Below are 25,430 nucleotides of genomic sequence, written 5' to 3' on the forward strand. Positions count from 1 at the left end.
CTTTTTGCTGGATAACAGTCTGCAGTTGTTTGTTGTCGTTTTCACCAAGTCTCAGACATGTCTCCTAAGGAATTTGATGATTTGGGGGGTCTCCTAGCATGGACCTTGGTCTTCATTTCAACCCCACAGATTTGTTGTTGTTGCCTTCTGACTTTATTTTTTGTTGTTGTTGTCTTCCACAGAATCATGGAGTCTCTGAACCTGCTGCGTTACCTTATCATCAGAGACAAAGTGACTGAGAACGAGGTGGGTGTGGACCCTGTAGACTTGATACCAGATTTTTCAGATTCCAGGCAAAAATAATTTATGTACAAAACCCAACCTATATTCTTTTATTAATTGCTGTTTGTGAAGTTGTCTGTTAAGTATCATAAAACTCACTCTTTGTGAGAATGCGTGCGCGTGGACTAGACCCCTGCACAGAGACACCCGCCCCATACTACCTGTGGGTACCCACAACAATTTTACTGCAGGGTGGTGCAGGGTAAGTGTATGTACCCACACAGTATTACTGTACTCTGTTATACTGGGTGGATTGCATCTGAACATTTTAAGTAAAAATAATGAATAAAATAATGCCTTATTACATACTTTTTTTTAGGCTCTGCAAAGCCGAGTTTCGATCTGCCCTTGGTTTTTACTGACTGGGTGACAAATGTTCGACTTTGCGATGAAAACAAGAAGGTGGAGAAGGTGAAGTGAAGCGCTGCGAAAATGTTCCAGCTGTACTGCACCTCAAAACCTCTCACCTTCGGACAAGGTTCAAGGTCTGACTTAGATTTAACTGCTAAAATGGCCAAATTTTCAACATTACATAATTCAATGAAATTTCATTGATTCTAAAGTAAAACATTCTCAGGAATTCAGATCTGAAAACAAAAATGCAAAAATGTTGATAGTTTAATAGTCATGAATGATTTATTAAAGGCACTGACAATGCTCAAACATAACAAATGTAAATACACATCTCTCCTTTTAGATTCATAATAATTGTCAGTACATGCAAACTAGACACATTTATCACACTTGATAGAGGAAGAGAAGTAACAGTAAACATTAAGTAAAAAAAATAGTTAATCTATTCTTGAATCAGACAGTGCTTCTTGATACAACAGCAACATGTTGTGTTGCTTAGATGCACGAGAGGACTCTACACGATTCTCTGACATGATCCAGTAGAGAAACTTCCTTCCTACTGAATCTTTCCTCCCCATACCACTTCACAACTAATTCATTAAACGTGTTCCTAAGGAGAGATTTATGTTTCTTAGCACAACATGTGGGATACTAATGATAGCACATATATTGTGATTTTTCAGGTGGGCACCAGGACCCAAAATTCAATTCTAAAAAAAAACTTGCATTTTTTTTCCAGGACCAGATAACAACACAATCTTCTAACCTGTGATCTGGCATATTGTTGGGCTCATCAGGTTTTCAAGCATCTACAATGAAAATTGACAAAATGCAAGTTTTTTTTTTTTTTTTTTCCCCCCCCCACACACATTTTCATTTCACAGTACGTGGAGTCACTATTTGGGCTCCAGCTTTTACAAAACTGGGGATACAGCACTTCCCAATGGCTTATCTGCTTTATCTTGTTTTGTTGATTAAAAGGGTATATAACACATGGATGTCAGTACCATACTTAGTGCCATATATTAGAAATAAAAGTAAATCTTACCTTTGTTTGGAGAACTCATCGCCACTTTTGTCACCAGACTTTATGAGACACCAGATCACTTATAAACTGAGAAGTTAGAGGAATCCTTAAAAACTAGATACCCTGCAATACAAGATCTTATACACTATAGGTTCAAACCTTAAAATACATCAGTGTTTTGATGCTGTGTGATACAGACCTCCTGACATCTTGAAGTGCAAACCTTTTTGTCACCAAAAATGCAATTTTTTACTTGTTTTTTGACATAAATTGTGAATGAATGTGTACAAAAATGCATACTTTTTACACACACCATTTGAAAGAAGACAATTTTTTGCTCTCGATAGATATGTTGATTATTAGTTTTGTGTCTTCATATCACACAATTTCTTCGCAATTGTGGCAGTAACTTCTAAGTCAGGCCTTGAACCTTGTCTTAGTAAAAGTGGCATTGGAGGACAAACTCAACATGAAAGTGATGAGCAGTTGGAACACTGGGACTCTGCTCTTCCATTTGTACCCATCATGGCTTGATTCAATGCAAAGTCATCTCCAAAGTCCATTACACAAATACAAAGCTTATCTGATGTTACTGTTAATGAGACCTGCATCAGATGCAAACAGTGTCCAAAGTTGGCAACCTTTTGGAAGAGCGTTTTGACAAAATAAGCAGAGCCTATAGTCACCCTGTATTGCTGAACCCACTGTCAGCCCTTTTTGCATCCCTCTTGACTGTAACCTCTGTACTACAGTGAATCTGGTTCTAGCTTTTATGTCCTTGCTGGCCCGGAGACTGATCTTCCTTCCGGTTTGGCACGGCACTGTACAGAACACTATTCTGTGCTTTTCCACATTCAGATTTAGGGACGGGTACCAACTGCATTTTAGGTTTCAAGTAGGATATGTACAGAAGCCCTGAAATGCTCACATCACCCACTAGATAGTGACAAAAGCTGCTCAAATGTGCAGCAAGAGCTCTACTGTTTATTCATTTGAGAAGTTACATTTTTGGGAAAATAATATAGGCTGACAGCCAAAAACAAAAATCAACTTACAGTTGTGTCCCTTGCCCTTATGGGAATTTACTTATTATTATTATTATACGATTTCTTAACAGACTTTATGTATCAAAATACATGAGGTCAATGACATCTTGGACAGGATGAACATAGAGTATGTTTCATTTCTGACTGACAGTATCTGAAATTTAATTTCTGCAGAAAAGTCCATACAGACTTAATGGATTGTGATCAAACCTGCTTCTGTAGATTATACCTTCCTATGACCTTGCACAAGTTTGGGTTTGGGCTTGAGGACACAGGTTTGGGTTAGTATTGGCGGTCTTTAAAAAGGCTTTAGGAACAAGAAATATGCCCAAACCCTTTGCACAATCAAGTCAAGTCTAGGAGTGTGTACTGGTACCACACTTTGCTGCAGCCTTGTCACAGTGGCACTGCCTCACATCCTGAATGGCAACCACCAGGCAGATAACCTTCCTCCTTCGCTAAAATAACTGTCTGTCACAGCCAAATGAAGTGCGAGCATCCTGTTGGCCTTCTCCAGCCACTGAGGTCCTCAACACTCAGACAACTGCGTGCAGAATTCCACACAGAGAAATGTGTCACATGGCCAAAATGACAAAGTTGACACTCCCTCACAATGCACTTGGTTGACATCCAGGTCTCACAACCTTATAGTAGACAGGCAGCAGGACCCTGAAGACTTGGACCTTCATTCTCCTGCAAAGATATCAGCATCACCAAACACTTCTGTCCAGGAACCTCGTGACTCCTTGAAGTTCTTGTATAATGTTGTTCAGTATTTACAATAGAGATCTATCAACACGATGATTTATGATGAAGCCGCACAGTCACACATCAGCAGACTTCTGCTTAAATAGTTTAACTGAAGATTTTTGTTGGAGATCTTGACTATAAAGATAGTGATCACAGATGGATGGACGTTGGTTTGTGGAAACCTCCTCACCAGTTGGTGAAGAGATTATCACACCATTGGTTATAAAACAGTCACTCAGTTCCACACCACATGAGGTTTGAGGATGATGTGGTTCTGGGACACGAGCATGCATCGCCTGACTAATAAATCGCACAGTAACAATAGCAGCACACTTTACCACCTCACCCAGTCATTGCACCAGTAAATGATGTATACGTGTATGTGTGAAATGTGCACGTTCTCACCACATTACCCTCTTATTATTTTGTAAAATTTCTGTAAGTTTTTGTAAAATCTATGGAGGACAGTGACAGACTAAATGAAAGTACTATTTGTGACTGACTGATGATTTTGGGAACATTCCTGTGATTTCTAAGGATGCACAAGAACATGTCGCCACAATGATCTGATTCCCAGAATGCATCAGGCTTTACTCACTGTGTTGTTTGGACTTTGTAGACGGGAATCTGGACCGAGCTCTACAAAATAGAAGATACGTTCATGAAGCCGCTGCGCGTCGGGCTGAACATGTCCAGAGCTCACTACGAGAAGGAGCTCAGCAACACTACACAGAACAAGAAGAGCAGGGTCAAAGGTCGGACACACATTTCATTTCCAACTCCTCAGCGTTTAGAAGAAAGTTTTGAGGATTTCCTTCAAACAAAAATCCAGTCTGTCATGGTGAATGTGGATGAATGGAGCCCAGATTCCCTGTCTGTTTTCTTTCTTCTTCTTCTTTTTTAAACTGGTGGCTTCTGGGCTTGCAGCCTTTGCGGCAGGCGGTGAGATTTATTGCTTCAAACTACGAGGCGGCTGAGACCAGTGAGGTTTATTCACACAAACTTAGGAAGATGGTCAAATATTTAATGAGCAGGAAACAAGTGATGCTCCTCAAAAATGTGAAAACCCAGTTAGAATGATTTCTGGCTGAGCTTTTCTTGCCTTCCAAAGGGTGTGCAGGGTTAGAGAAATATTTTTTGAGACTACTGGTTAGGACCAGTAGCACCAATTTTGTTACTGGTCCTCCCGGTCCAAGGTAGTGGCCGGAGGTATTTGTAAGCTCAGAGCCTGCGAGCCTAAGGGTAGCATTAATCATCACATCACACGTTTGTATTCAGTCAATATTATATTGTAATCTATAGCATGATGGACCGTTTTCATTTCGTGCTGAATATATGTAAAGTTATAAACATTTGTTTATATGATCCTCTGCTTTTATGTGAATGTACTGTGCACTGTTCTCTAATTCTGGCCATGTGTTTATGCAGCCCAAACAGCCTTGACTCTAATTACTTAATCTATTCTTGCTGTGTAAGATCTATAATATCTCTGATTTTTGGGGGGCGACAATTCTATTTATTGCTTCTCAGACTAGAATGATCAAAATTTTATGGTTGTTGAAGAAAATCATGTTAAAGTTTCACATCACATTCAGATTTTGTAGAAAAATACAGCAGTTGAGCTCAGTTAACTTTTTATTTGGCCAATCAAATGACTTATTATTGAAACATCACAACACACATTAAGCACAAGATTAATACTTGAACTCTAATTTCTTGAACACCAGAATGAGATCAAAGATTTAGAAAAACCAAAGCAAATTCAAGTCTGTTCAGACTCGCTGTCTGTGCTTGAAAAAGTATGTGTGGATTACAGTAAGGCAGTGCCAAATGAGCTACAGGGAATATTGACTTGGATCTGCCTAATGACCAGGTCAATACTTTGTCTTAAAAAAATTAATGCCTGCCTTAAATAAGCGGCGGACATTTAGGGAATAACCCTGTTGTGTTGGATTATGTGTCGGACATTCATGCTGGGATATACAGTCGAAAATATTGCTTTAAAAGGAGTTTTAACGGCGACATGCATATAACGGCATGACGTCCGACACATCATCAGACACAAGGCGGTTATTCCCATTCTAATACAATTGCATCGTTTGCATGATTTATTTTTCTGTAGGTAATTTAGTCAGCGAGGTTAAGCTTACTGTGACGCAGCGAGCCGTCTTCTCCAGCAGCGGTCAGGGCGCGGAGTAATCCATCAAATATGGAATTCATCAAATCCATCAAATGTGAAACTAATTTTGTATCAGAATCCACATCAGTACTTTCGTACGGTAGCTTAAATTCACCCATTGCGGCGCTGGCACGGAACTTTCTCTCACTCTGAGCTAACAGCGCTAACAGTCAGCAGACCACGCAGGCGGTGTTCTGATAAATTGTGTTTCGAAAGTTCCGCGTCCGAACAATACTGCGCATGCGCAGTTGCACATTGTTGTGTGCATGCATTGTTGCGCGCATGCGCTGTTGTGCGCAGAGTACAAGAATGACATTCAATAGTAATGACATCTCGTCAGAACACCGGTCAGAGAACCGAGTAATACATCTTTGGCCACCGGTCTAATATTTTGTTCCGTTCCACAGATATTATACGCCTGATTATGTCACACGATTAACCAATCAGATTCCCGGAAAAAATATAATTGGATTAGAATATTAAAAAGATTACATTTTGTCGAGTCCCTCTTCTTTTTTTTTTTTTCTTCTAAGTCCGCGGCAGAGTGGTTTATTAAAATCCTGAAGCCTAATTTATGCTTCTGCTCCTCTGTAACTCTGTCAACATCTCCAAGACAAAGGTAAGGTGTATGTCCATGAATTGCTAGTCTTTTTCCAACTTTGTATTATAAAGTCTGTCATATTTGTGGACTTTTCTGCCAAATGTTTGATCCATGATTGAAAGTAAATCAGCGGGTGCACTGCAAAAACTTGTAGAATATGACAGGAGAAGAGTGAAAACATAAAAGTCACAGCAGCCTTTTCCAGGGTCTGATTTAGCAGGCACATCAGGCTGAGGGGAGGCAGAGGGCAAATGTGTCACTGGCTACGAAATGATTATTTTATTTTATTACGTCCGCCAAGGACGTAATAAAATCATTGGCGTTTATTTATTTATCTGTCTGTCTGTTAGCAAGATTACGTCAAAACTACTGCACGGATTTGATGAAATTTTTCACCACAGACAGATATGACAACAAAGAAGACTCCATTAAATGTTGGAGGGGATCCGGATTCCGGATCAAGATTTCCCTGTATATAGGCTTTGAAGGATTACTTCAAATTCAAATTTATTTATTTAGCACATTTAAAAACACAGCTGCAGCTGACCAAAGTGCTTCACAATAATAGCAATACAAAAGTGTAAAATATTAAAGGAAAAGAATAAAATAAATAAATAAATCATCTAAAAATACAGAGCAAAATAGCAGAGCAAAGCATACACCACTGAGTTTTACTCATCTTCTTACTTTTACTTCAAAACTACTTCAAGGATTCTCACCAAATTTGCACCCAGATAGATATTAGGGGTATGGAAGACTCCACTGAATTTTGGATGTGATTGGGATCCGGATTGGCGGATGTCAGAAATCTCTGATTGCTCTTCTTTAGCTTGGGACTCCGGCGAGGGCAGTCGCATCTCCTTCTCTCTACTCTCCTTCTGTGTTTTTATTTATCTCTGCCCCAACCTTCAAAAGTCCCAACTTCACCAGACTGTGTATTCTTCGAACTGTGTTTAAAATAACCATGGAATTGATCAGCTGGTCTCTCAGTGCTATTGAGACCATTTTTTTCAACAAGGAATCAGAGCTGGGGGACCCTGCGTGCCCAGATGGAACCTATCCTGCAGGCTATGATCTCGATGCCTGGGAGAAGTGGCGCATCGCGTGCTTGGCACCACTCTCCGTGGAAGACGTCAAGGATTTGTTATTTGCCTTGGTAGGAGGTCTTTTACTACTTGAATTTGCTGCTTGAATTATGCGCTACCTACCTACATACTTGGCTACCTACCAGAAAATTGGCAAGATGGCTGCTACCAAAACCACAACCCCACATCTGTCCATCATATTTAACAAGGTGCGCAAGGCAGTACAATCTCAGACTGTTTTAACTTTTGAATTTAAACGCAAGTGGAAACCATCTCGGAGCAACTTGTCTGCCCTGCAAAGGAATTGATGTTGGAGACCAGTGAATATTCACAATTGGATCTGGAGGGTTAAAAAGAGGCCATATTGGAATTCTGTATCTCTCTGCCTAACACAAACATGGCAGCCTTATCAGCTACCGAAGGTCAAAATGCCCCGCTGTTTACCTCCAGAAGGATTTCAATGGCCTTGGTGAAGCATTTGGCTCCCTCTCTATTTGCCGTCCCTTACAGACTGTACACACACACAAACAGAGACTGATATGAACTCATCTGACACATGACGCACACCCCCTCACCCCTACCCCTCCTTTGTGTTTCTGTCCCCACCCCGGCCTCCGCTCTGCCACTTCGGGAGAACACGCAGCACAGCTGCCAATTCGGATGATGGACTGTTTCAAAGCTTAGCGCGCACAAACAATACCAAATGTATATGTCTGGTTGGTTTTTTTGAACAATATTTTTATTTGTTTTAACAGTTGAAGTACAATCACATTGAACAGAATTATACATGAAATATAAGAAGAGAACCAAAACAAAACAAACAAAAATACATGAAGCAGTTCAACCTTAGAATTGACAACATATTTGCCTAATTAAGTAGCCATATACGTAAAAAAAATATATATAATAATAATAATAATAATAATAATAAAAAATAAAGGGGTGGGTTGAATGGCGGAAAACTAAGCACTATTGCTCTCCCAGACATAGATCTTTTTTTTTTTCCTTTTTTTTAAATGTTAATTAATCCGTTTTAGGATTTGTTAGTTACTTTAAATGTATCTGAATAAAAAGAAAAAGGAATCACAATTGGTCTATATAGCTAGAATAGAAAGTTGAGAGCTTGAGAGCACAATTAGATTCCATCACCATACCACCCAGCCCCAATAAATGGTGTCACATATATGAATTATACAATTAAAACAAAAATATTCCCAGATTAATTTCAATCATTTCTCCTCATTATTTCCTATATTTAGATTCCCAGCAAAAACCTTAAATGGGCCCCACATATCTTCAAATAGCTTTAATTTCCCTTGTAATGTAATTTTTTTCCAGTGGAAAGACGATAAGCATTTGCTTTACCCAGTGTATCATCTTGGGCCTATGAGTCTTTTTCCAAAATATTGCAATTGTTCTTTTTGCTTGTAAAAAAACACGTATTAATCATGATTTGTTCACACTTGGTAAACTTATGTCTTTCAGGATAAATTCCTAAAATAAACATTGCAGGATTTGTTGAAACCTTCTTAGAAATGATTATTTCTACTGCTGTTCTAACCTCCTCCCAAAAAAGTCTTATCTCTGGACATTGCCACATGCAATGGAATAATGTTCCTTTAGCATCAGTGCACTTACTACATACATCTGATATATTACTATTATAACGGTTCAGTTTGACTGGTGTTACATAAGTTCTCATAAGCCATTTGTATTGGATAAGTCTAAATCGAGTATTAAGTAATTGTTTGTGTGCTTTGTTACATGCAGATTCCCAGTCTTCCATTGATATGTTTATTTCAAGATCTTCAATCCATGCCCTCAACTTAGAGTTACAGTTTTCCTTTGAATTAGAAAGCAAAAAATTATATAACTCTGACACTGCACCCTTGCTAAAACTATTTTTAGAAATAATTTTTTCTAATAATGTCTTTTGGTTTGTGAAGTTTGCTACCCACGTTGGTTCTAATAAAACTCCTCAGTTGAAGGAATTAAAAAAATTTTTTTTTGATCTATATTGTACTTATGTGCCACTTCCTCAAAAGACATTAGGGATTCTGAATGCGACATGAACAAATCCTGCAATGATTTCAGCCCTCATGATGCCCAATCTTTAAAAATGCTGTCTGCTCTTCCAGGGATAAAATACTTGTTTCCCCAAATTGGAGAATATAAAGATAACTCACTTGGCTCATTGATGTATTTACGTACTTTAGACCAGACTTTTATTGTGTGCTTTACTATTGGATTATTTGTTTTTTTGATTAGATTAGTAATCTTATCTGAGTAAAGGTATTGAGGCAGTGGTAAATCTAAGCCATCTGATTCCATTTCTTTCCATTGTGGGGCATTATTTGTTTCAAAATAAAAATTTGAGTGATCTTAATTGTATAGCCCAGTAATACAGAATTATATTTGGACACTTTAAACCTCCCTGATTATATGGTAGGTGCAATAATGATAGTCTAATTCAAGCTTTATTATTTTTCCAAATAAATGAAATTAATATTTGTTATCTTTGTAAAAAAAAAATCTGCAGGTGGGGGGTAGTGGCACATTCTGAAAAAGGTATAACATTTTGGGGAGTATATTCATTTTTATAACATTAATTCTTCCTATTAAAGACAATGGTAATGTCATCCACCGAGCAATCGAACTCATTACGTCATTCATTAAAGACTCAGCGTTAACAAGAAGATTGATTTTGCGTCTGATATCAATACCTAAATATGTAAAGTTATCAACCACTTTAAAGGACAAAACCTGTGAGTCAGGATTACTGGCATCTTTTCATCAAGTAATAAGATGGAGGATTTGCTGTTATTAATGGTATAACCTGAAACCAAACTAAAGGCTCTTATCAATTTTAGGATTGTTGGAATTGTTCTACTAGTGTTTGAAATAAAAAGGATAACGTCATCTGCATATAATGCTATTTTATGTTCAGTTTGGTTTACAGGTATTCCAAATAAGTCAGGATGTTTTCTAATGGCAATGGCTAAAGGTTCTATTGCCATTGTGAAAAGGAGAGGTGACAGAGGGCAGCCCTGTCTGCATCCCCTCTTTATTTCAATTGGCTGTGAAATATTTTTATTTGTTAGTATTTCTGCAGTAGAATTTAAATACAGCAATCGAACCCATTTTAGAAAATTATTTCCATAGCCAAATCGTCCCAGAACACTAAACAGATGAGGTCACTCGACATTATCAAAGGCCTTTTCGGCATCTAAAGATAAAAGGGCCTTATCTACAGTACTGTCCAAACCTTGAATAATATTAAGGACCCTCCTAACGTTATGAAACCCCTGTCATCCCAAGAGAAATCCATTTTGATCCCTATGTATAACATAAGGTAATGTTTCTTGGAGTCGCATTGCTAGAATTTTACATAAAATTTTTAAATCTGCATTTAGGAGACTTATTGGTCTCGTATTTCCACAACAATTGCTTGGTTTTCCAGGTTTGGGTAGTAATGTTATTAGTGCTGCTGTCATTGATTTTGGTAGGCTTCTGTATTGGAATGCTTCTAAAAACATATCCAGCAGAGGTTTAAGTAATTTTGACTTGAATTTTTTATAAAAGTCTATTGGGACTCCATCAGGCCCAGGAGTTTTTCCTGCCCTCATACCATCAATGGCCTTACTAATTTCTTTTTCATCCAAACTGGCTTCGAGCCTTTCAGTTAAATCCTTTGGGATTTGAGGAATTTCCAAAGTGCCTAAAAACACATTTTTATAATTAGAGCCTTTCTCTGAAGCATATAATTTTTTATAGAATTCTCTGAACTCTTGGTTTATTTCTGTAGGATCAGTCAAAGTCACGCCGTTATTCTTAATAATAGAAGTGATTTCTTTCCTTGTCTCAGATTGTTTGATTTGCCATGCCAACAATGACCCTGTTTTCTCCCCCTGTTCATAAAATGTCTGATTAAGCCTGATAATATCAGAAGCTGCCCTATCAGCAGATAGTTTTTTATATTCTACTTTTAGTGTTAATAATTCTTTTTCAGCATTAGTGTTATTATTATTTATTAATTGGTTTCAAGTGTTTTTATTTTGGTCTCGAGAATCAATCTCTTTTCCCAAAATTCTTTAGATTTAGAACGAGGTGTAACTAATTATGTGTCCTCTCAACACGGCTTTAAATGCCTCCCACTTATTACAGCACTTGTTTCAGATGTGTTATCTTCAAAGTAGTTTTCGATTATCTTGTCAATATACTGGAGAAAATCATCATCCAACAACAATTTTTGTCTTAGACCTCCATCTTGGAGGATCTTAACAAGAGAATCATCTATTAAAATAATTCCACATGGTCCATGATCTGACAATAATATACTGTCGTACAAGCAATCCTCATTTTTGACAGTAGGGAAGCTGAAATGAAAAAGTAATCAATACGAGAAAAAGTTTGGTGTGTCCCAGAATAGCAAGAGAAGACAATGTCATTGGGTTTTAAATGCCTCCATATGTCTATTAAATTTAGCTCATTCATAAAATTTTTGATAGTTGTCCTACTTTTACTATAGGTGTTGTCTACACCAGTAGATCGGTCCTTAATTGGTTCCAGGGTGCAATTCCAATCGCCTGCAATTATATATGCCCCTGGAAGATTAGAGAGAGTCAAAAAAAAGATCAGAAAAAATTTTTTGATCATCAGTATTTGGACCATATATATTCACCGAATTTAAATTAGTTTTAAGGAGTGAACCTTGGACAATTAAATACCTTCCAAATTTATCTTCAGTTACGCCAGATACTTGAAATGGAACTGAGTTATGGATGAGAGTCATGACTCTCCTAGCTTGTGAGTTAAAATATGCTGCATATACCTCCCCCTGCCATCTCCTTCTTATTTGAGGAGATCCTCCTTAATAGTATGAGTCTCCTGTAAAAATATAATTTTGCACAAGAATCTTTTAGCTGGTTCATTACTTGTTTCAACTTTCCTTATTTTGTGTAAGCCTCTACAATTCCAGGATATACATTTTAGTTTTAATTTTTGTGACATTCAAACACAATCATCTTAATTTTGATGGCTGACTGTATGAAAAGGTTGACTGCTGAACTAAAAAAAAAAAAACAAATACAATGAACACCCTGAACTCTAATAGTAAGAACAAACCCCATCCCCACGTCAAGTGGTTCTTCCCCCTGCTTATGTAACTCCCTTGTCTTTGGGACAGATCTTAAACTTGATCAATCCCCTTGACTTTGTGGCATTAATCACAATTCTGAAGTAAAAAAAAAAAAAACCTAAGAAAAAACAAGCTCCTCTGCTCTTTCTAATGTAAATATTGAATCTCTGCTTTTGTAGAAAAAAGGCCACATAAAAATAAATCTAAGTAAAATATTACAGAAAGTTAACCATATTCAATGCAAAATAAAAAATAACACATTAATGTGCAATCTTGCCTTACCAAAATCCAAATGTAACATTTATGAATTAGTCAATTAAGCATAAACCGTCATAAAAAAAAATGAATAAATAAATAAAACAGAAGTTTGAACAGTACTTTGCAAAACATGTAGCAAGCACATTGTACCCTAACTCATCTAGTGAGAGCTTTCTCCCTCAATGCTACGAATGAACTCTTCTACCTGTGACGCGTTGTCAAACGTGAAAGTACGTTCTTTGTGTGTTACCAGCAATTTAGCGGGCAGTCTTATTCCGTGTCTCAGTCCCATCTGCCGTAGCTGTTGACGCACCGAATCAGACGGCCTCCTCTGTTTGTGCACCTCTGAGGCAAAATAATTGTAGAGCCGCACTTTGACGTTCTTGTACAAAAAGTCAGTTTCTTTCTTGCGGCGTTCACCACAGCAACTTTTTGTTTATAGTTCAGAAACTTCATTATTAGCGGTCTTGGCGGGTCCTCCATCCCTCGCTTTGGTACCGATGCGGTGTGCTCTCTCCAGTACCAAGGGCTCTCGCAGCGGTGCCATATCCAGCGCCGTCCGGTAGCCAGTTCTCGAGGCAATGCACACGGATCCGGCCCCTCAGCCCCCTCGTGGCAAAGAAACCAGGCGTGCATTGCAAAGGCGTGATCTTGTTTCCATGTCAATCACCTTTTCTTCCAGGACTCGGTTTCTCTTTCCAGCTTCTCCACCTTGCCTTTGAGTATGCAGCACTTATCCTCCACAGTAGCAACGCGCACTTCCGCCTCACTGATCCTCTTGGTGCAGTCACCCAGTTGTTTCGCGGTGTCCTCTGCTGCTTTCAAGATACCATTCAGTTTATCGTTAAACTCAGATTTTAGGTCTCCCACCGCTTTCAGGATTTCATTCTTAACGATCTTGAGTTCACTGTCATGAACCGCAGTGGCTTCAGCATTGGTTTCGGGCATAGCGCTAGCCTCTTGGGAGGCATTAGCTTCTTCCTCCAATTGGCTAGTAGCATCCTTGCTAGTTTTCGACTCCGGAGGTTTCCCAAAGTCCGAAAGCTTTGACTGTGTTACAGTTTTCCCCTTTTCTTTTGTAATCTTTGGGTTGGTCGGCATTATCTCTTCATATAACTGTGCACAGTTATGTTAGCAAATCAATTTGCAGCAGGATTTTATACAAAATGATCAGAGCAAAGTCACGCACGTCTGTTTAGTTCGTGGCCATTACCGGAAGTCCTGTGTGGTTGTTTTAATTCTTATGTGTGCCATTATTACGTTCAACCAGTAATAATTGTGGATTAATTGCTGTGTTTCTGAGGTAATTGGGTGTGAATAATTTCAGTGCTCTTGTTGTCATGACAATAAATCATTCATTCATTCATTCACTCTTGTTGAACAGGTGTTTCGAGAAAAGAGCAGATCAGCAGCAAGCAAAAAAAGAAAAAAGTGGCTCATAGAAAACCATTTGTGATTGTTTAATCATTCATGCAATTATTTTCCACAATACACTGAACATTCCAAACACAAATGTGGCACATAACACAGAAGACATCAGACCTTTCAAAATAAAAAAATTAAAAAATGTAGGAATTTACTGAGTTTGGATCTTTCTGTGGTTCTTACTTCTTTGTCCTTCATCTGACATTTTTTTTTTGTTTTTGTTTGTTAGTTTTTTCCATTGGAGAGCTGTGAATTGAGATCTTCCACCAGGTTGTTCATGCTGCTGGTGGGTGAAAGGGCACTGGCCTCCTTCTGGTCACTGAGCTCTTTTTGAGTTCAGCCATCTCCGGTCCAGCTTCTCCTGTAACATTCTCAGCTCCTCCTGATGCCTCTGTACCATCATGTCTCTCTCCTCTCTGACTTGAACCAGCTGCTTCTGGTATTTCTTAAGCAGTTGTTCTTTTTGGTCACGTTCCTGATGGAGACCTTCCCTGTACTGATGAGCCATCTTAGGTGCCTGCTGGCTGCTCTCGTCTCCATTTCCTTTCATGTGCCACTTTTTCTTCTCTCTCAGGTGTTCTTCATTGACGAGTTTGTACCGGTGGCTATAAACAGCAAAATTCTCTCTGAGATTTTGGAGGTCTTCCTTGAGGTTCTTGTTCGATTCCGCCTTGATTTTTATTTCCGCAATGAGTCGAGCAGCAAAGTCATTCAGAGACATGAGGAGTTCATTTGTATCGGGATCCACGGCAGCAGAGGGTGCTGGAGGTTGGAAGCTGACTTGTGTGATCTTTGGCTTCCTCAGCTGCTCCAACTCACCTTCCAGCTTGTTTACAGTCAGCCTCAAGTTGTTTGAAATCTGAATGAGTTTGTTGTGCATTTTTTCAGCATCAGCTTTCGCCCTCTTTGCCAGCCGCTCTGCGTCCAGCGCCCTCTCTGATTCCAGCTCAGACATCAGCTTGTCCACCGTCCTCTCCTCCCGTCCGGTCAGCAGCTCTCTGAGAATATTGTGATGCCACTGTGCATCCAGCGCTCTGTTCTCTGCTGCTTCCAAGTTGGCTTTGAGCGCCTCCACTTTCCTCAGCTGCTTCACCTCTATGTCCTCCAGCGAGTCCTCCAGACGTTTCTGAATTTTTAGCTTAGCTTCTTGAAGGTGTGACAAAATAATAATAATAATAATAATAATCACCGTTTATATTTCCTCCTCGTTGTTCCAACAGGTTTCTGTTCAGGTAAAATACTTGTGAAGTTTGTCTGGTTTGGTGGTGAGCCATCAGGAAACAGCAAAATACTCGTAACTACAATAATAAGAGGAAAAAAGTGCAGAAGCTTTTTTTCAGCACTGGAAAAACTTTTAAAATAAATATGACGGCACAGAAAGGAGTGAAAAAGGAAAAGTGTCCATCACAGCCTTTGCGGTGTCAGCAGCTACAGTCAGGCTGCGAGAAGGTTCGCAGCCTGCAGAGGGGCTCGATCTACGATTCTCTTTGTGAAACCTAACACCATCTTCTAGAGCAAAAACAAGCAGCATTTCTTCGTAATCACCGTTTTGTCATCGTTCCAACGGGCTTCCATGCAGTGTAAGTAAGTAAGTAAGTAAATTTTATTTATATAGCACCTTTCACAGACAAGAGCCACAAGGTGCTTCACAACATAAAAGCAGAGTACACCACACAAAACATCAGACAATGGCCGAGACATAAAAACATTAAACATAACATAGGATAACAGAGCAGCCTAAAAGCTAAGCAAACGCTTGAGTAAAAAAGAAAGTCTTAAGTTGGCTTTTAAAAGTATCGACAGAGTCCAGTGAGCGCAGCGAGAGCGGGAGACCATTCCAAAGCCTGGGAGCAACAGCGTCTGTGTGATGGCACACACTGCATGGAAATTAAACTGTGAGTCCCCGTCTGTGATTGGTGCACGCATTTACAGCTCTAATGCGCAGGAGTGTAGCAAGTCACGTGTACGATCGAGTGGTCTGATTTTCACAGACACAGACATACAATTTTTTTTTTTTTGCCACATTTGTAGATCTGTTTACACACACACAGATTGTTTTACAATTATTGCCCCATATGCAAATCAGTCCACTCTAAAAACCTAACTGCTCTACTTAATTGTGTCTGATCCAAAGCCATCTGGAGGCTCTCTCTGCTGCCTCCATGGTGGACTTGATGGCTTTCCTTTTTGCTGCCCCCGTGATACCAAGCAGTCAGTACACCTTGCATAGTGAGCGGCCAGCAAAACCCCTGCACCCCACTTCAGTGGGCTTGCAGCATGCTTTCCAGCCTCTTCTTTGGCACTGCTCGACCAGCTCCTGGTACTTTGACCGCTTTCGCTCATTTGCCTCCTCTATGCAATCCTCCCAGGGAACTGTCAGCTCAATCAATAGCACCTACCTTGAGGAAACTGACGAGAGCACGATGTCTGGTCTTAAAGCAGTTGTTGCAACATGGTCTGGGAACTTGAGCTGTTAGTCCAAATCCACTTGATCCCAGTCCACTGCTGAGGTAAGAAAGCCAGCTGCAGGTTTGGGGTGTGACTGCGGCTGCTCTCCAGCTCTGACGAAGTTGATGCTCTTTTTGCCCTGTTGTTGCTTGGTGCTGTTGTTTTATCCACTGCTTTAGAGAGAGTCTCTGCAACAGACTTCAGCACCTGGTCGTGCCGCCACCGGTATCGGCCCTCTCCCAAGGCTATCGAGCAGCTGCTCAAAATGTGTTCCAGAGAGCCTCTCCTGGAGCACAGTGCACAAGCCGGAGAGTCACCCATGCCCCAGAGGTGGAGATTGGATGAGCTGGGCAGAACATCATAAGTGGCTCGAACTATGAAGCTGATGCACTGGGGTTCCGCCCACCAGTTCTCCAGCTAGGAAACCTTCCTCTCCAGCACACCCTCCCACCTTGTACATGCTCCTTGCTGCTGCATGTCCACCATCCTACTGGCCCATTCCTCCTCGACCCCTGAGCGCACTTCCTTCAGGACTAGCTGGCGTTTGTCCTTACCATGTTCCTTTTCATAGAGTGGCTGAGGAAATGTTCCTAGCCCTGCATGTCCCCTAGTCACCATTCCCACGAGAGCCATGTGCCTCAGCCGAGACTCTGCTACCTCCAGACTCTCCTGAGCCCTCCACTTTCTGCCCGTTCGTACCATGATGCCCGCTGATGCCACTCTCAAGTCCTTGGAATCCCGATAGAGCAAAGCCTCTCTTGTGCAAGAGACCCTGAACTCCTCGTCGAGGCTGCTGAACAGCAGCTGGAGTTTGTTCGCCCATACAGCGCAGCACTGCAAAGGCTGCGTGGAAAGCCCATCCATCTACAGAGGTAGGCCCTTATCATCCTCTCTACTGTCGACAGGGGCACCTCATACCAGCAGAGGCCAGAATACCTGGGGTAAGATGCCGTGCTGGTAAATCCACGCCTTGAACCTGCCGGGTAAGCCAGACTTGTCCACTGCCGATAGCTACCACTCAAGCTCCTTGGTAGTGGCATGGATTGCTACCATACCCCTGAGACTACAGTTGAAAACCTTGCCCAGGCTCTTGACTGGTTTCTCAGTGATAGATGGGATTGCTGTGCCGTCCACGAAAAAGTGAAACTTGTCTGCCACCTTCCCCTTCTTCAGCATCATGGCCCTGAATTTAGCTGGTTTAAAGCTCATTCTTACCCAAGAGATGAGCTTTTCCAGGCCCTGGAGTAACCGTCTCCCACTGGGCACAGATGTTGTGACAGTGAGATCATCCATGAAGGCTCTGATGGGGGGCTGCCGAATGCCAGACTTGGACAGAGGACCTCTGCACTCCTTCTCAGCTGCCTTGACAACCATGTTCATGGCCAGGGCAAAAAGGCTAACTGAGATGGTGCACCCAGTTATGATGCCCTTTTCAAGCCGGTGCCAGTCTGATGTTACACTCCCAGAAGTGACTCTGCACCTGAAATTCCCATAGTAGTTCAAGATGAGGTCCTTGATCTTCCTGGGTACATGATGTCGATCCAGGGTAGTCTCCACAAGCTTGTGGGGTATGGAGCCATAGCCATTGGCCAGGTCAAGCCAAAGCACCACAAGGTCTCCCTTACCCTCCCGTACCTCCCAAATCAGCTGGGTGACAACCCCGGTGTGTTCAAGGCATCCTGACACTCCAGGGATCCCACCTTTCTGGACCGAAGTGTCAATGTAACTATTCTTAAGGAGGAAGTCTGTCAACCTTCTGGAAAGGATGCTGAAAAAAAATCTTCCCCTCCACACTAAGGAGCGAGATTGTTCTGAACTGCTCTAGCTTGGTGGAATTCTCCTCCTTGGGTATCCAGACACCCTCCGCCTGCCTCCACTGGGCCGCAACAGCTCCTCTGCGCCAAATCACACGCAGGATCTTCCAGAGGATTCCAAGAAGCTCCGGGCAGCATTTGTACACCTTGTAGGGTACTCCACCGGGTCCTGGAGCTGATCTTGCTCTGTCTGCAGTCACTACCTCTTGAATTTCCTTTCAAGTGAGCTCAGAGGTGATGAAATCAACAGTGGGAGATGGCATGTCCAACAAGGCACTTTGAGGCTCTAGCTCATGCTCGTTCAGAGTCGCTCAGGTTGCTTTCCAGGAACTGGTCTACCTCTTCCTTGGAGCAAACTAGCCGCCCACTGCGCTTCTGCCCCAACAGCTGTTTGGTGAATCCGATCAGCTATGAATGCAGTTCGCTTCCTGGCTCTCTCGCTCCACTGTCTCCTGTGCTATTCAGCTCTGCGCAGGGTCGTGAGTTTCTTCCTGATGATGTTTCGGAGCTCAGCTAGTGGTGGTTTCTCCTTCTCTGTCACTACCTTGTACTGCCTAGCCAGGGCCCGCAGCTCTCGCCGCCTATGGTGGATCTTTTCAACCCTTTGGTTCTTAATATAGTCAGGTCTACTGGACTTGCACTCCTCCACACCAAACCTCTCTGTTCCAAAGGTGACAGTGATGGTTGTCATGGTCTAGAGCCGCCTGTCAGCATCCCCTTTTCCTGTTACTTCGATGATTCTGGCTGCGTCCACATCGAATTGGTGCCACACTTTGTACTGACTCGCTGCCGGCCACTTGATGCGTGGCTGTTGAACTACTTTGCTGGGGACTGGAGAGCTTGTCACTTGGAGGTTCTGGGCTATGTGGGGTGTCTCCCGGGCAGACTCCTCCGCCGTCTCAACAGGACTGAGTCCTGTGCGCTGTGTCGCACTCTCCTGCACCAAGCATTTCATTTGGCCCTGATGAATCTTCAGGCCGCGCTCGTTTTTTCAGATCTTGCCGCAAATGCATCTTTTGGCTGTCGTCGTTAAGCCGTTTGCCAGAGTGTTGTGTCTCTCCTGTTGGGGAACTCACCTCCTCCCCCGGATCCCCTGGGGGTATAAATATTGAGTAAATTAAGGAGCTGTTAAATCGTTTAAATATGCTTGATGATGTTGGCAAATCAAAGTAAAAATGATCGGTATAAGTAGTCCTTTCCAAATATTCTGAATGAAATTTACAAACAAATTAAGGATATTACAAAAATATAATTTGTTAACCAAATGCTAATTTATTTCAGTGGAATGTGCTTAAATAATTAATGTAAAGTTCAGGTAAAATTAAATGTTAAACTTTTAGGCATTTCATTTGTATATCCAACTCAATCAATGAACTGAATGTGTTTCAGGGATTTTGTTGAGGCAGTACAGCTGTTTCTTACTGTGATATACAGTGAGGAAAATAAGTATTTGAACATCCTGCGATTTTGCAAGTTTTCCCACTTAGAAATCATGGAGGGGTCTGAAATTTTCATCTTAGGTGCATGTCCACTGTGAGAGACATATTCTAAAAAAAAAAAAAAAAAAAAAAAAAAAAATCCGGAAATCACAATGTATGTTTTTTTTTTATATAATTTATTTGTATGTTACTGCTGCAAATAAGTATTTGAACACTTGTGAAAATCAGTGTTAATATTTGGTACAGTAGCCTTTGTTTGCAATTACAGAGGTCAAACATTTCCTGTACTTTTTCACCAGGTTTGCACACACTGCAGCAGGGATTTTGGTCCACCCCTCCATACAGATTCTCTCAAACCAGCTCCCTCCAAAGATTTTCTATTGAGTCCAGGTCTGGAGACTGGCCAGGCCACTCCAGGACCTTGAAATGCTTCTTATGGAGCCCCTCCTTAGTTGCTCTGGCTGTGTGTTTGGGGTCATTGTCATGTTGGAAGACCCAGCCATGACCCATCTTCAATGCTCTTACAGAGGGAAGGAGGTTGTTTGCCAAAATCTCGCAATACATGACCTCATCCATCCTCCCTTCAATATGGTGCAGTCGTCCTGTCCCCTTTGCAGAAGAGCACGCCCAGAGTATGTTTCCACCTCCATGCTTCACGGTTGGGATGGTTTTCTTGGGGTTGTTCTCATCCTCTAAACATGTTAAGTGGAGTTGATTCCAAAAAGCTTTACTTTGGTCTCATCTGTCCACATGACCTTCTCCCATGCCTCCTCTGGATCATCCAGATGGTCACTGGTGAGCTTCAAACGGGCCTGGACATGTGCTGGCTTGAGCAGGGGGACCTTGCTGCCCTGCAGGATTTTAAACCATGACAGCATCATGTGTTACTTATGTAATCTTTGTGACTGTGGTCCCAGCTCTCTTCAGGTCATTGACCAGGTCCTCCTGTGTAGTTCTGAGTTTTCTCAGAATCATCCTTACCCCACAAAGTGAGATCTTGAATGGAATCCCAGATCGAGGGAGATTGACAGTCATCTTGTGTTTCTTCCACTTTCTAATAAATAATCATAACAGTTGTTGTCTTCTACCAAGCTGCTTGCCTGTTGTCCTGTAGTCCATCCCAGCCTTGTGCAGGTCTACAGTTTTGTCCCTGCTGTCCTTAGACAGCTCTTTGGTCTTGGCTATGGTGAACAGGTTGGAGTATGATTGATTGAGTGTGTGAACAGGTGTCTTTTATACAGGTAACAAGTTGAAACAGGTGCAATAATAGAGGTAAAGAGTGCAGAATAAGAGGGCTTCTTAAAGAAAAATTAACAGGTCTGTGACAGCCAGAATTCTTGCTGGTTGGTAGGTGTTCAAATACTTATTTGCAGCAGTAACATACAAATAAATTATTAAAAAATCATACATTGTGATTTCTGGATATTTTTTTTAGATTGTCTCTCACAGTGGACATGCACCTAAGATGAAAATTTCAGACCCCTCCATGATTACTAAGTGGGAGAACTTGCAAAATCGCAGGGTGTTCAAATACTTATTTTCCTCACTGTATAAAAAGACACTGAATGACTTTTTAGAATGTGTGAAACCTGAAAGTAAAATAGCTAAAACACCAAACACACCTTTTGATAAGACTTCCAAGTGTACCACTGACATTCCCCTCTTTTCTCTCAGCCACCGAATTTAAAATGTTTGTGCCATGGTACGGTGGCTGGGAAGTGCAACTCAGTCGTGAAAACTGAAAGTAAAACAGCAAAAAGATGTTTCCACAAGACTGGTCAGTGTTCCACTGACTTTTCATTTGTTTGTTTTTAAGTTCTTCTTTAGTTCCACTCACTGGTTACTCGAGGCCATCAAATAGTCCATGGAAGACTCTGTTAAATCTGGATCCAGATTCAGATTCTGGATCAAGATTTCACTTTATATACTCTTTGAAGGATTACGTCAAAACTACTTCATGGATTCTCACCAAATTTGCACCAGACATAGATATTAGGGCATGGAAGACTCCACTGAATTTTGGAGGTGATTCAGTGTCGCAGCCCGAACGGTCCCCCGTAAAAATCGGCCCCCCCGCCTTCACTGCACATGCATCATTTTGGAGCTCAGCAGCGTAATTTCACAGCATCACCAGCAATGAACTGTTTATCGCCTCGTTTCTGCTTAAAACTGCACTCCAGTCATCTATCTCAGCGACAACTGTCTGAAGCTTTTGTACAACAATCATTTCCACATAAATTCAGCGTTATTTCATAATAAAAGATGGGGGACCGATGCACAGCAGCTGCTGCTGTGCCTACGTCATTTCAGAGCGTCAATAAAGACTCATCTATTATAGGCCTGAAACGATTAGTCGAGTAACTCGAATAATTCGATTACAAAAAATGTTTGAGGCAAATTCTGTGCCTCAAAGCTTTAACGTTGTAGTACATATGCGAGGCTGGTGTGTGGCGCTGCAATGTCCCCAGAAAAAAAAAAACAAACAGAAGAAAACTAGAGCATAACGGCTAATCAAATTAGCAACAATAGCTACATCTTTCCAACGCGACTCACAGAGTAAAATAAAGCCTTTTAAGCGAAAGATGGTCCACATTGATCATCTGAAATAGACCTACTGTGCATTTAAAGTGAAGCAGTGTGTTTGCCTATTGCGCGTAACAGCGCATTGTTACGTTCTGTCACATTGTGAATGAGGTGAATTGTCTCTACACACACACCCATATTTATCCATCAGCTGCTGAACAGTTCAGATCGCTCCAGTTTGCTCCTCAAAATCCACAGCAGAAGAACTTTGTGACTGCATGCTTAGTTGGGCTCTGTCCCATGGAGTGGTGCAGAGGAGGAGGAGGAGACGGGGAGAACCAGATGTGTGGCTCCACGTGGGTCTCGTCTCTTGTGTTTCCCCAAACACCAGGCACAGCAGCAGCAAGTGCGCGCATCAGAGAAAAACGCTGTCACGCTCTATTAAGGATCACCACTAATCAAGACGGATCCGCACGCTCAGTTGCGACCTCCACAACATGAGGCAAAATGAGAGTGGTGCATGACATTCGTGGAAGATTTTTTCACAGCCAAAAACATGCTCCATGAAAATCACGGATATCACACACCGACACACACTATTAAGAAACCTATTCAGATGTATTAAGTCATGTTATGAATGTCAGGAATGTGCCAAGAATAACAGAAATATGACAATCATAACGTGTCCTGCCTATGTGTAAATGCAGCATTAGAATGATTTAAGAGGTTTTACTTTGTCATCTGATGGTTAATAATCACATTAATCCATTTGATCGCTTTGAGTGTAGAGAGTCAGTCTCAAATGTGCTGCTGTGATCCCAAATGACGCATGCGCAGTGAAGGCAGGGCGGACCAATTTTTAGGGGGGGATTGTTCGGTCTGAGACAGCGGATCCGGATTGGCGGACATCAGAAATCTCTGATTGCTCTTGTTTTATATAGCGTGGCCTCAAGTGGGACAAAAGTAAAAATAGCTTCAAAATAGCTTCATTCATGAGGTCATTGGTGTCACTGAGTGGTGCAGCACGGGTCATTAGTACGAAAAAAAATTGTCAGTCTTGTCAAACACTTTTGATCACTAGACTGGCAAGGAGAAAAAGTCAACTCAACATCAGTCAAAAGTTACTGGTCCGTGACATCAGACCTGTGGATTTCTCTACCCCTGGTGGGGGATGCGCAGTGGGCAACATTTGGAATCCACGCCTCTCTGTCTCAGTCTGCCACAAAGATTTGACTGCGAATCAGCAGACAAAATTATTGTGTCCAGACTCTGTGATCACAGCGACTGAAGCTTAGACTGGACCCCCACACAAAATACCGGCGTCTGATTTGGATGTAGTTTTGGGCTCGGAGGGACAGTATTTACCTGGGACACTGTGACACATCTTACCTGTAAATGTTTTAGTGACATCACATATATGATGTAATAATTAATGATTAGTTGATTAATATGAGTTTTATATTATGTTATATTATTATTTTATATTATTTTCTGGGCCATTATGACATCAATTCATAGCATATTTGTGATGTCATCACTCTATTGGATTACAACTGATTTGATGATTGATATCAGCAGCCACGTTGGTTATGGAGATATTCTGGAAAACGTGTTATTTGGACTACAGTTCTGATGACCTTGACCTCTGGCCAAGCTGCTCTAAGGGTTAACCCTCTGGAGACACTCACCCAATAAATCTTCCTACCAAGACTGGTGAAAACCAGCTAACCTGTTTCAGAGTTATTTTGCACACAGACACTCAGGAGTCGTTCCAGCGTGCAGGATAACAAAAGATCCTCCTCAGTATCTGCCTCTAACTCCAGTGTGATGCGGTCAAAATCCAGTGGAACCAAAACTTTGGCAGTGTCAGAATAATTCTGGACATCATTAGTCTGATTTGAAGCAGCAGTCGAAAGACAAGTGTTCGATCCCTTAGCCAGGCAGGAAGCTGGGTGCACGGCAGCACCTTGACATCGGTGTGTGTGCGTGCATGTGTGTGTCCATCTAAGATTGTGTTTCTTCCTCAGAGATCTCTGTGAGCGTCTGCGACGGGAAGCTTCCAAACATGACGCCAGAGTCACAGATGGAGGTCAGTGTCATGTTTTTGTTTTGTTTTTTAAACTTGTCATTGTTCACGTGCACATGGCTGAACTGTGATGTGCATGGTCAGGCTCTGCGCTCGGCGCTGCACACGTTTGACATGATGGAGAGCGTGCTGGTGCGGATTGAAGAGCTCATCATGGTGAAGGACAACATGTAACACACAACAGTGACCTCTCAGAGAGACACCTTCAAGTCAGCAGCACTGCTGCATTCTGGGAAAATGATCAATTGTGTTTCTGAAGTAAATGTTTCACATTTTGTACAGGTGAAAAATCACCACCTCTGTTTTTGTCTGTCAGAATATTTTGTGGTTGTACTTTAGTTTTTGTGTACAATAAATATTGAAAACATAGTTTTTGTATCTGCAATATTTCATAACTTACACCAACCCACAGAGGAGTTTGTGATTACTGTCTGGTAATTTGGACCAGAAGGTGTCTTTTAATAAAATGTGTTACAGGCAGTTATTCAAGAAAGAAACGGTCCAACATTTTCAAGTCGAGATAACTTGACTTTTGCTGTTTCTGTAATGCAGCATATTTGTCAGTTAGACGGACAGTACATCAATCAGTTTAATTCAGGCATTTCATCACACAGTAGATTTACTACAATATACAGTGTGCTTCATTTTTCCACATTTTATTATGTTACATACAACCTTATTCCAAAATGGATGAAATTCATTTTCTTCCTCAATTCTACACACAATACGCCATAATGACAATGTGAAGAATTTTTTTTTTTTTTAGATAAAAAAAAAAAAAACAAATCGCATGAACATATAGTAGTGTTCAGAATAATAGTAGTGCTATGTGATTAAAAAGATTAATCCAGGTTTTGAGTATATTTATTTATTTTGAGTATAAACAACTATAAATAGTTGCCATTCAGGAATGGTTCAATTGAATTCAATTTATTCAATTTGTAGCGCACCAGCTCCCAACAGCGTCACCCCAAGG

General features: G+C 41.2%; 1 protein-coding gene across 3 annotated transcripts in view; it reads left to right on the top strand.

Annotated features, from left to right (window-relative positions):
• Nucleotides 1-24,814, top strand: part of glmna (glomulin, FKBP associated protein a) — a 53,436-nt gene extending 28,622 nt beyond the window's left edge. For 2 of the 3 annotated variants that reach the window (XM_034182999.1, XM_034183000.1), the window contains exons 16-20: nucleotides 183-246; nucleotides 4,079-4,214; nucleotides 15,456-15,459; nucleotides 24,391-24,457; nucleotides 24,539-24,814. In XM_034182999.1, the coding sequence (XP_034038890.1) occupies nucleotides 183-246; nucleotides 4,079-4,214; nucleotides 15,456-15,459; nucleotides 24,391-24,457; nucleotides 24,539-24,628 (361 nt within the window). In that variant the 3' untranslated portion in view covers nucleotides 24,629-24,814. The remainder of the gene's footprint in view (nucleotides 1-182; nucleotides 247-4,078; nucleotides 4,215-15,455; nucleotides 15,460-24,390; nucleotides 24,458-24,538) is intronic. The other variant, XM_034183001.1, reaches the window with a different exon arrangement.
• The last annotated feature ends 616 nt before the right edge of the window (nucleotides 24,815-25,430 follow it).

The sequence above is a fragment of the Thalassophryne amazonica genome, chromosome 12 (assembly GCF_902500255.1).
Source record: "Thalassophryne amazonica chromosome 12, fThaAma1.1, whole genome shotgun sequence".
In the NCBI taxonomy this organism is placed as follows: Eukaryota; Metazoa; Chordata; class Actinopteri; order Batrachoidiformes; family Batrachoididae; genus Thalassophryne; species Thalassophryne amazonica.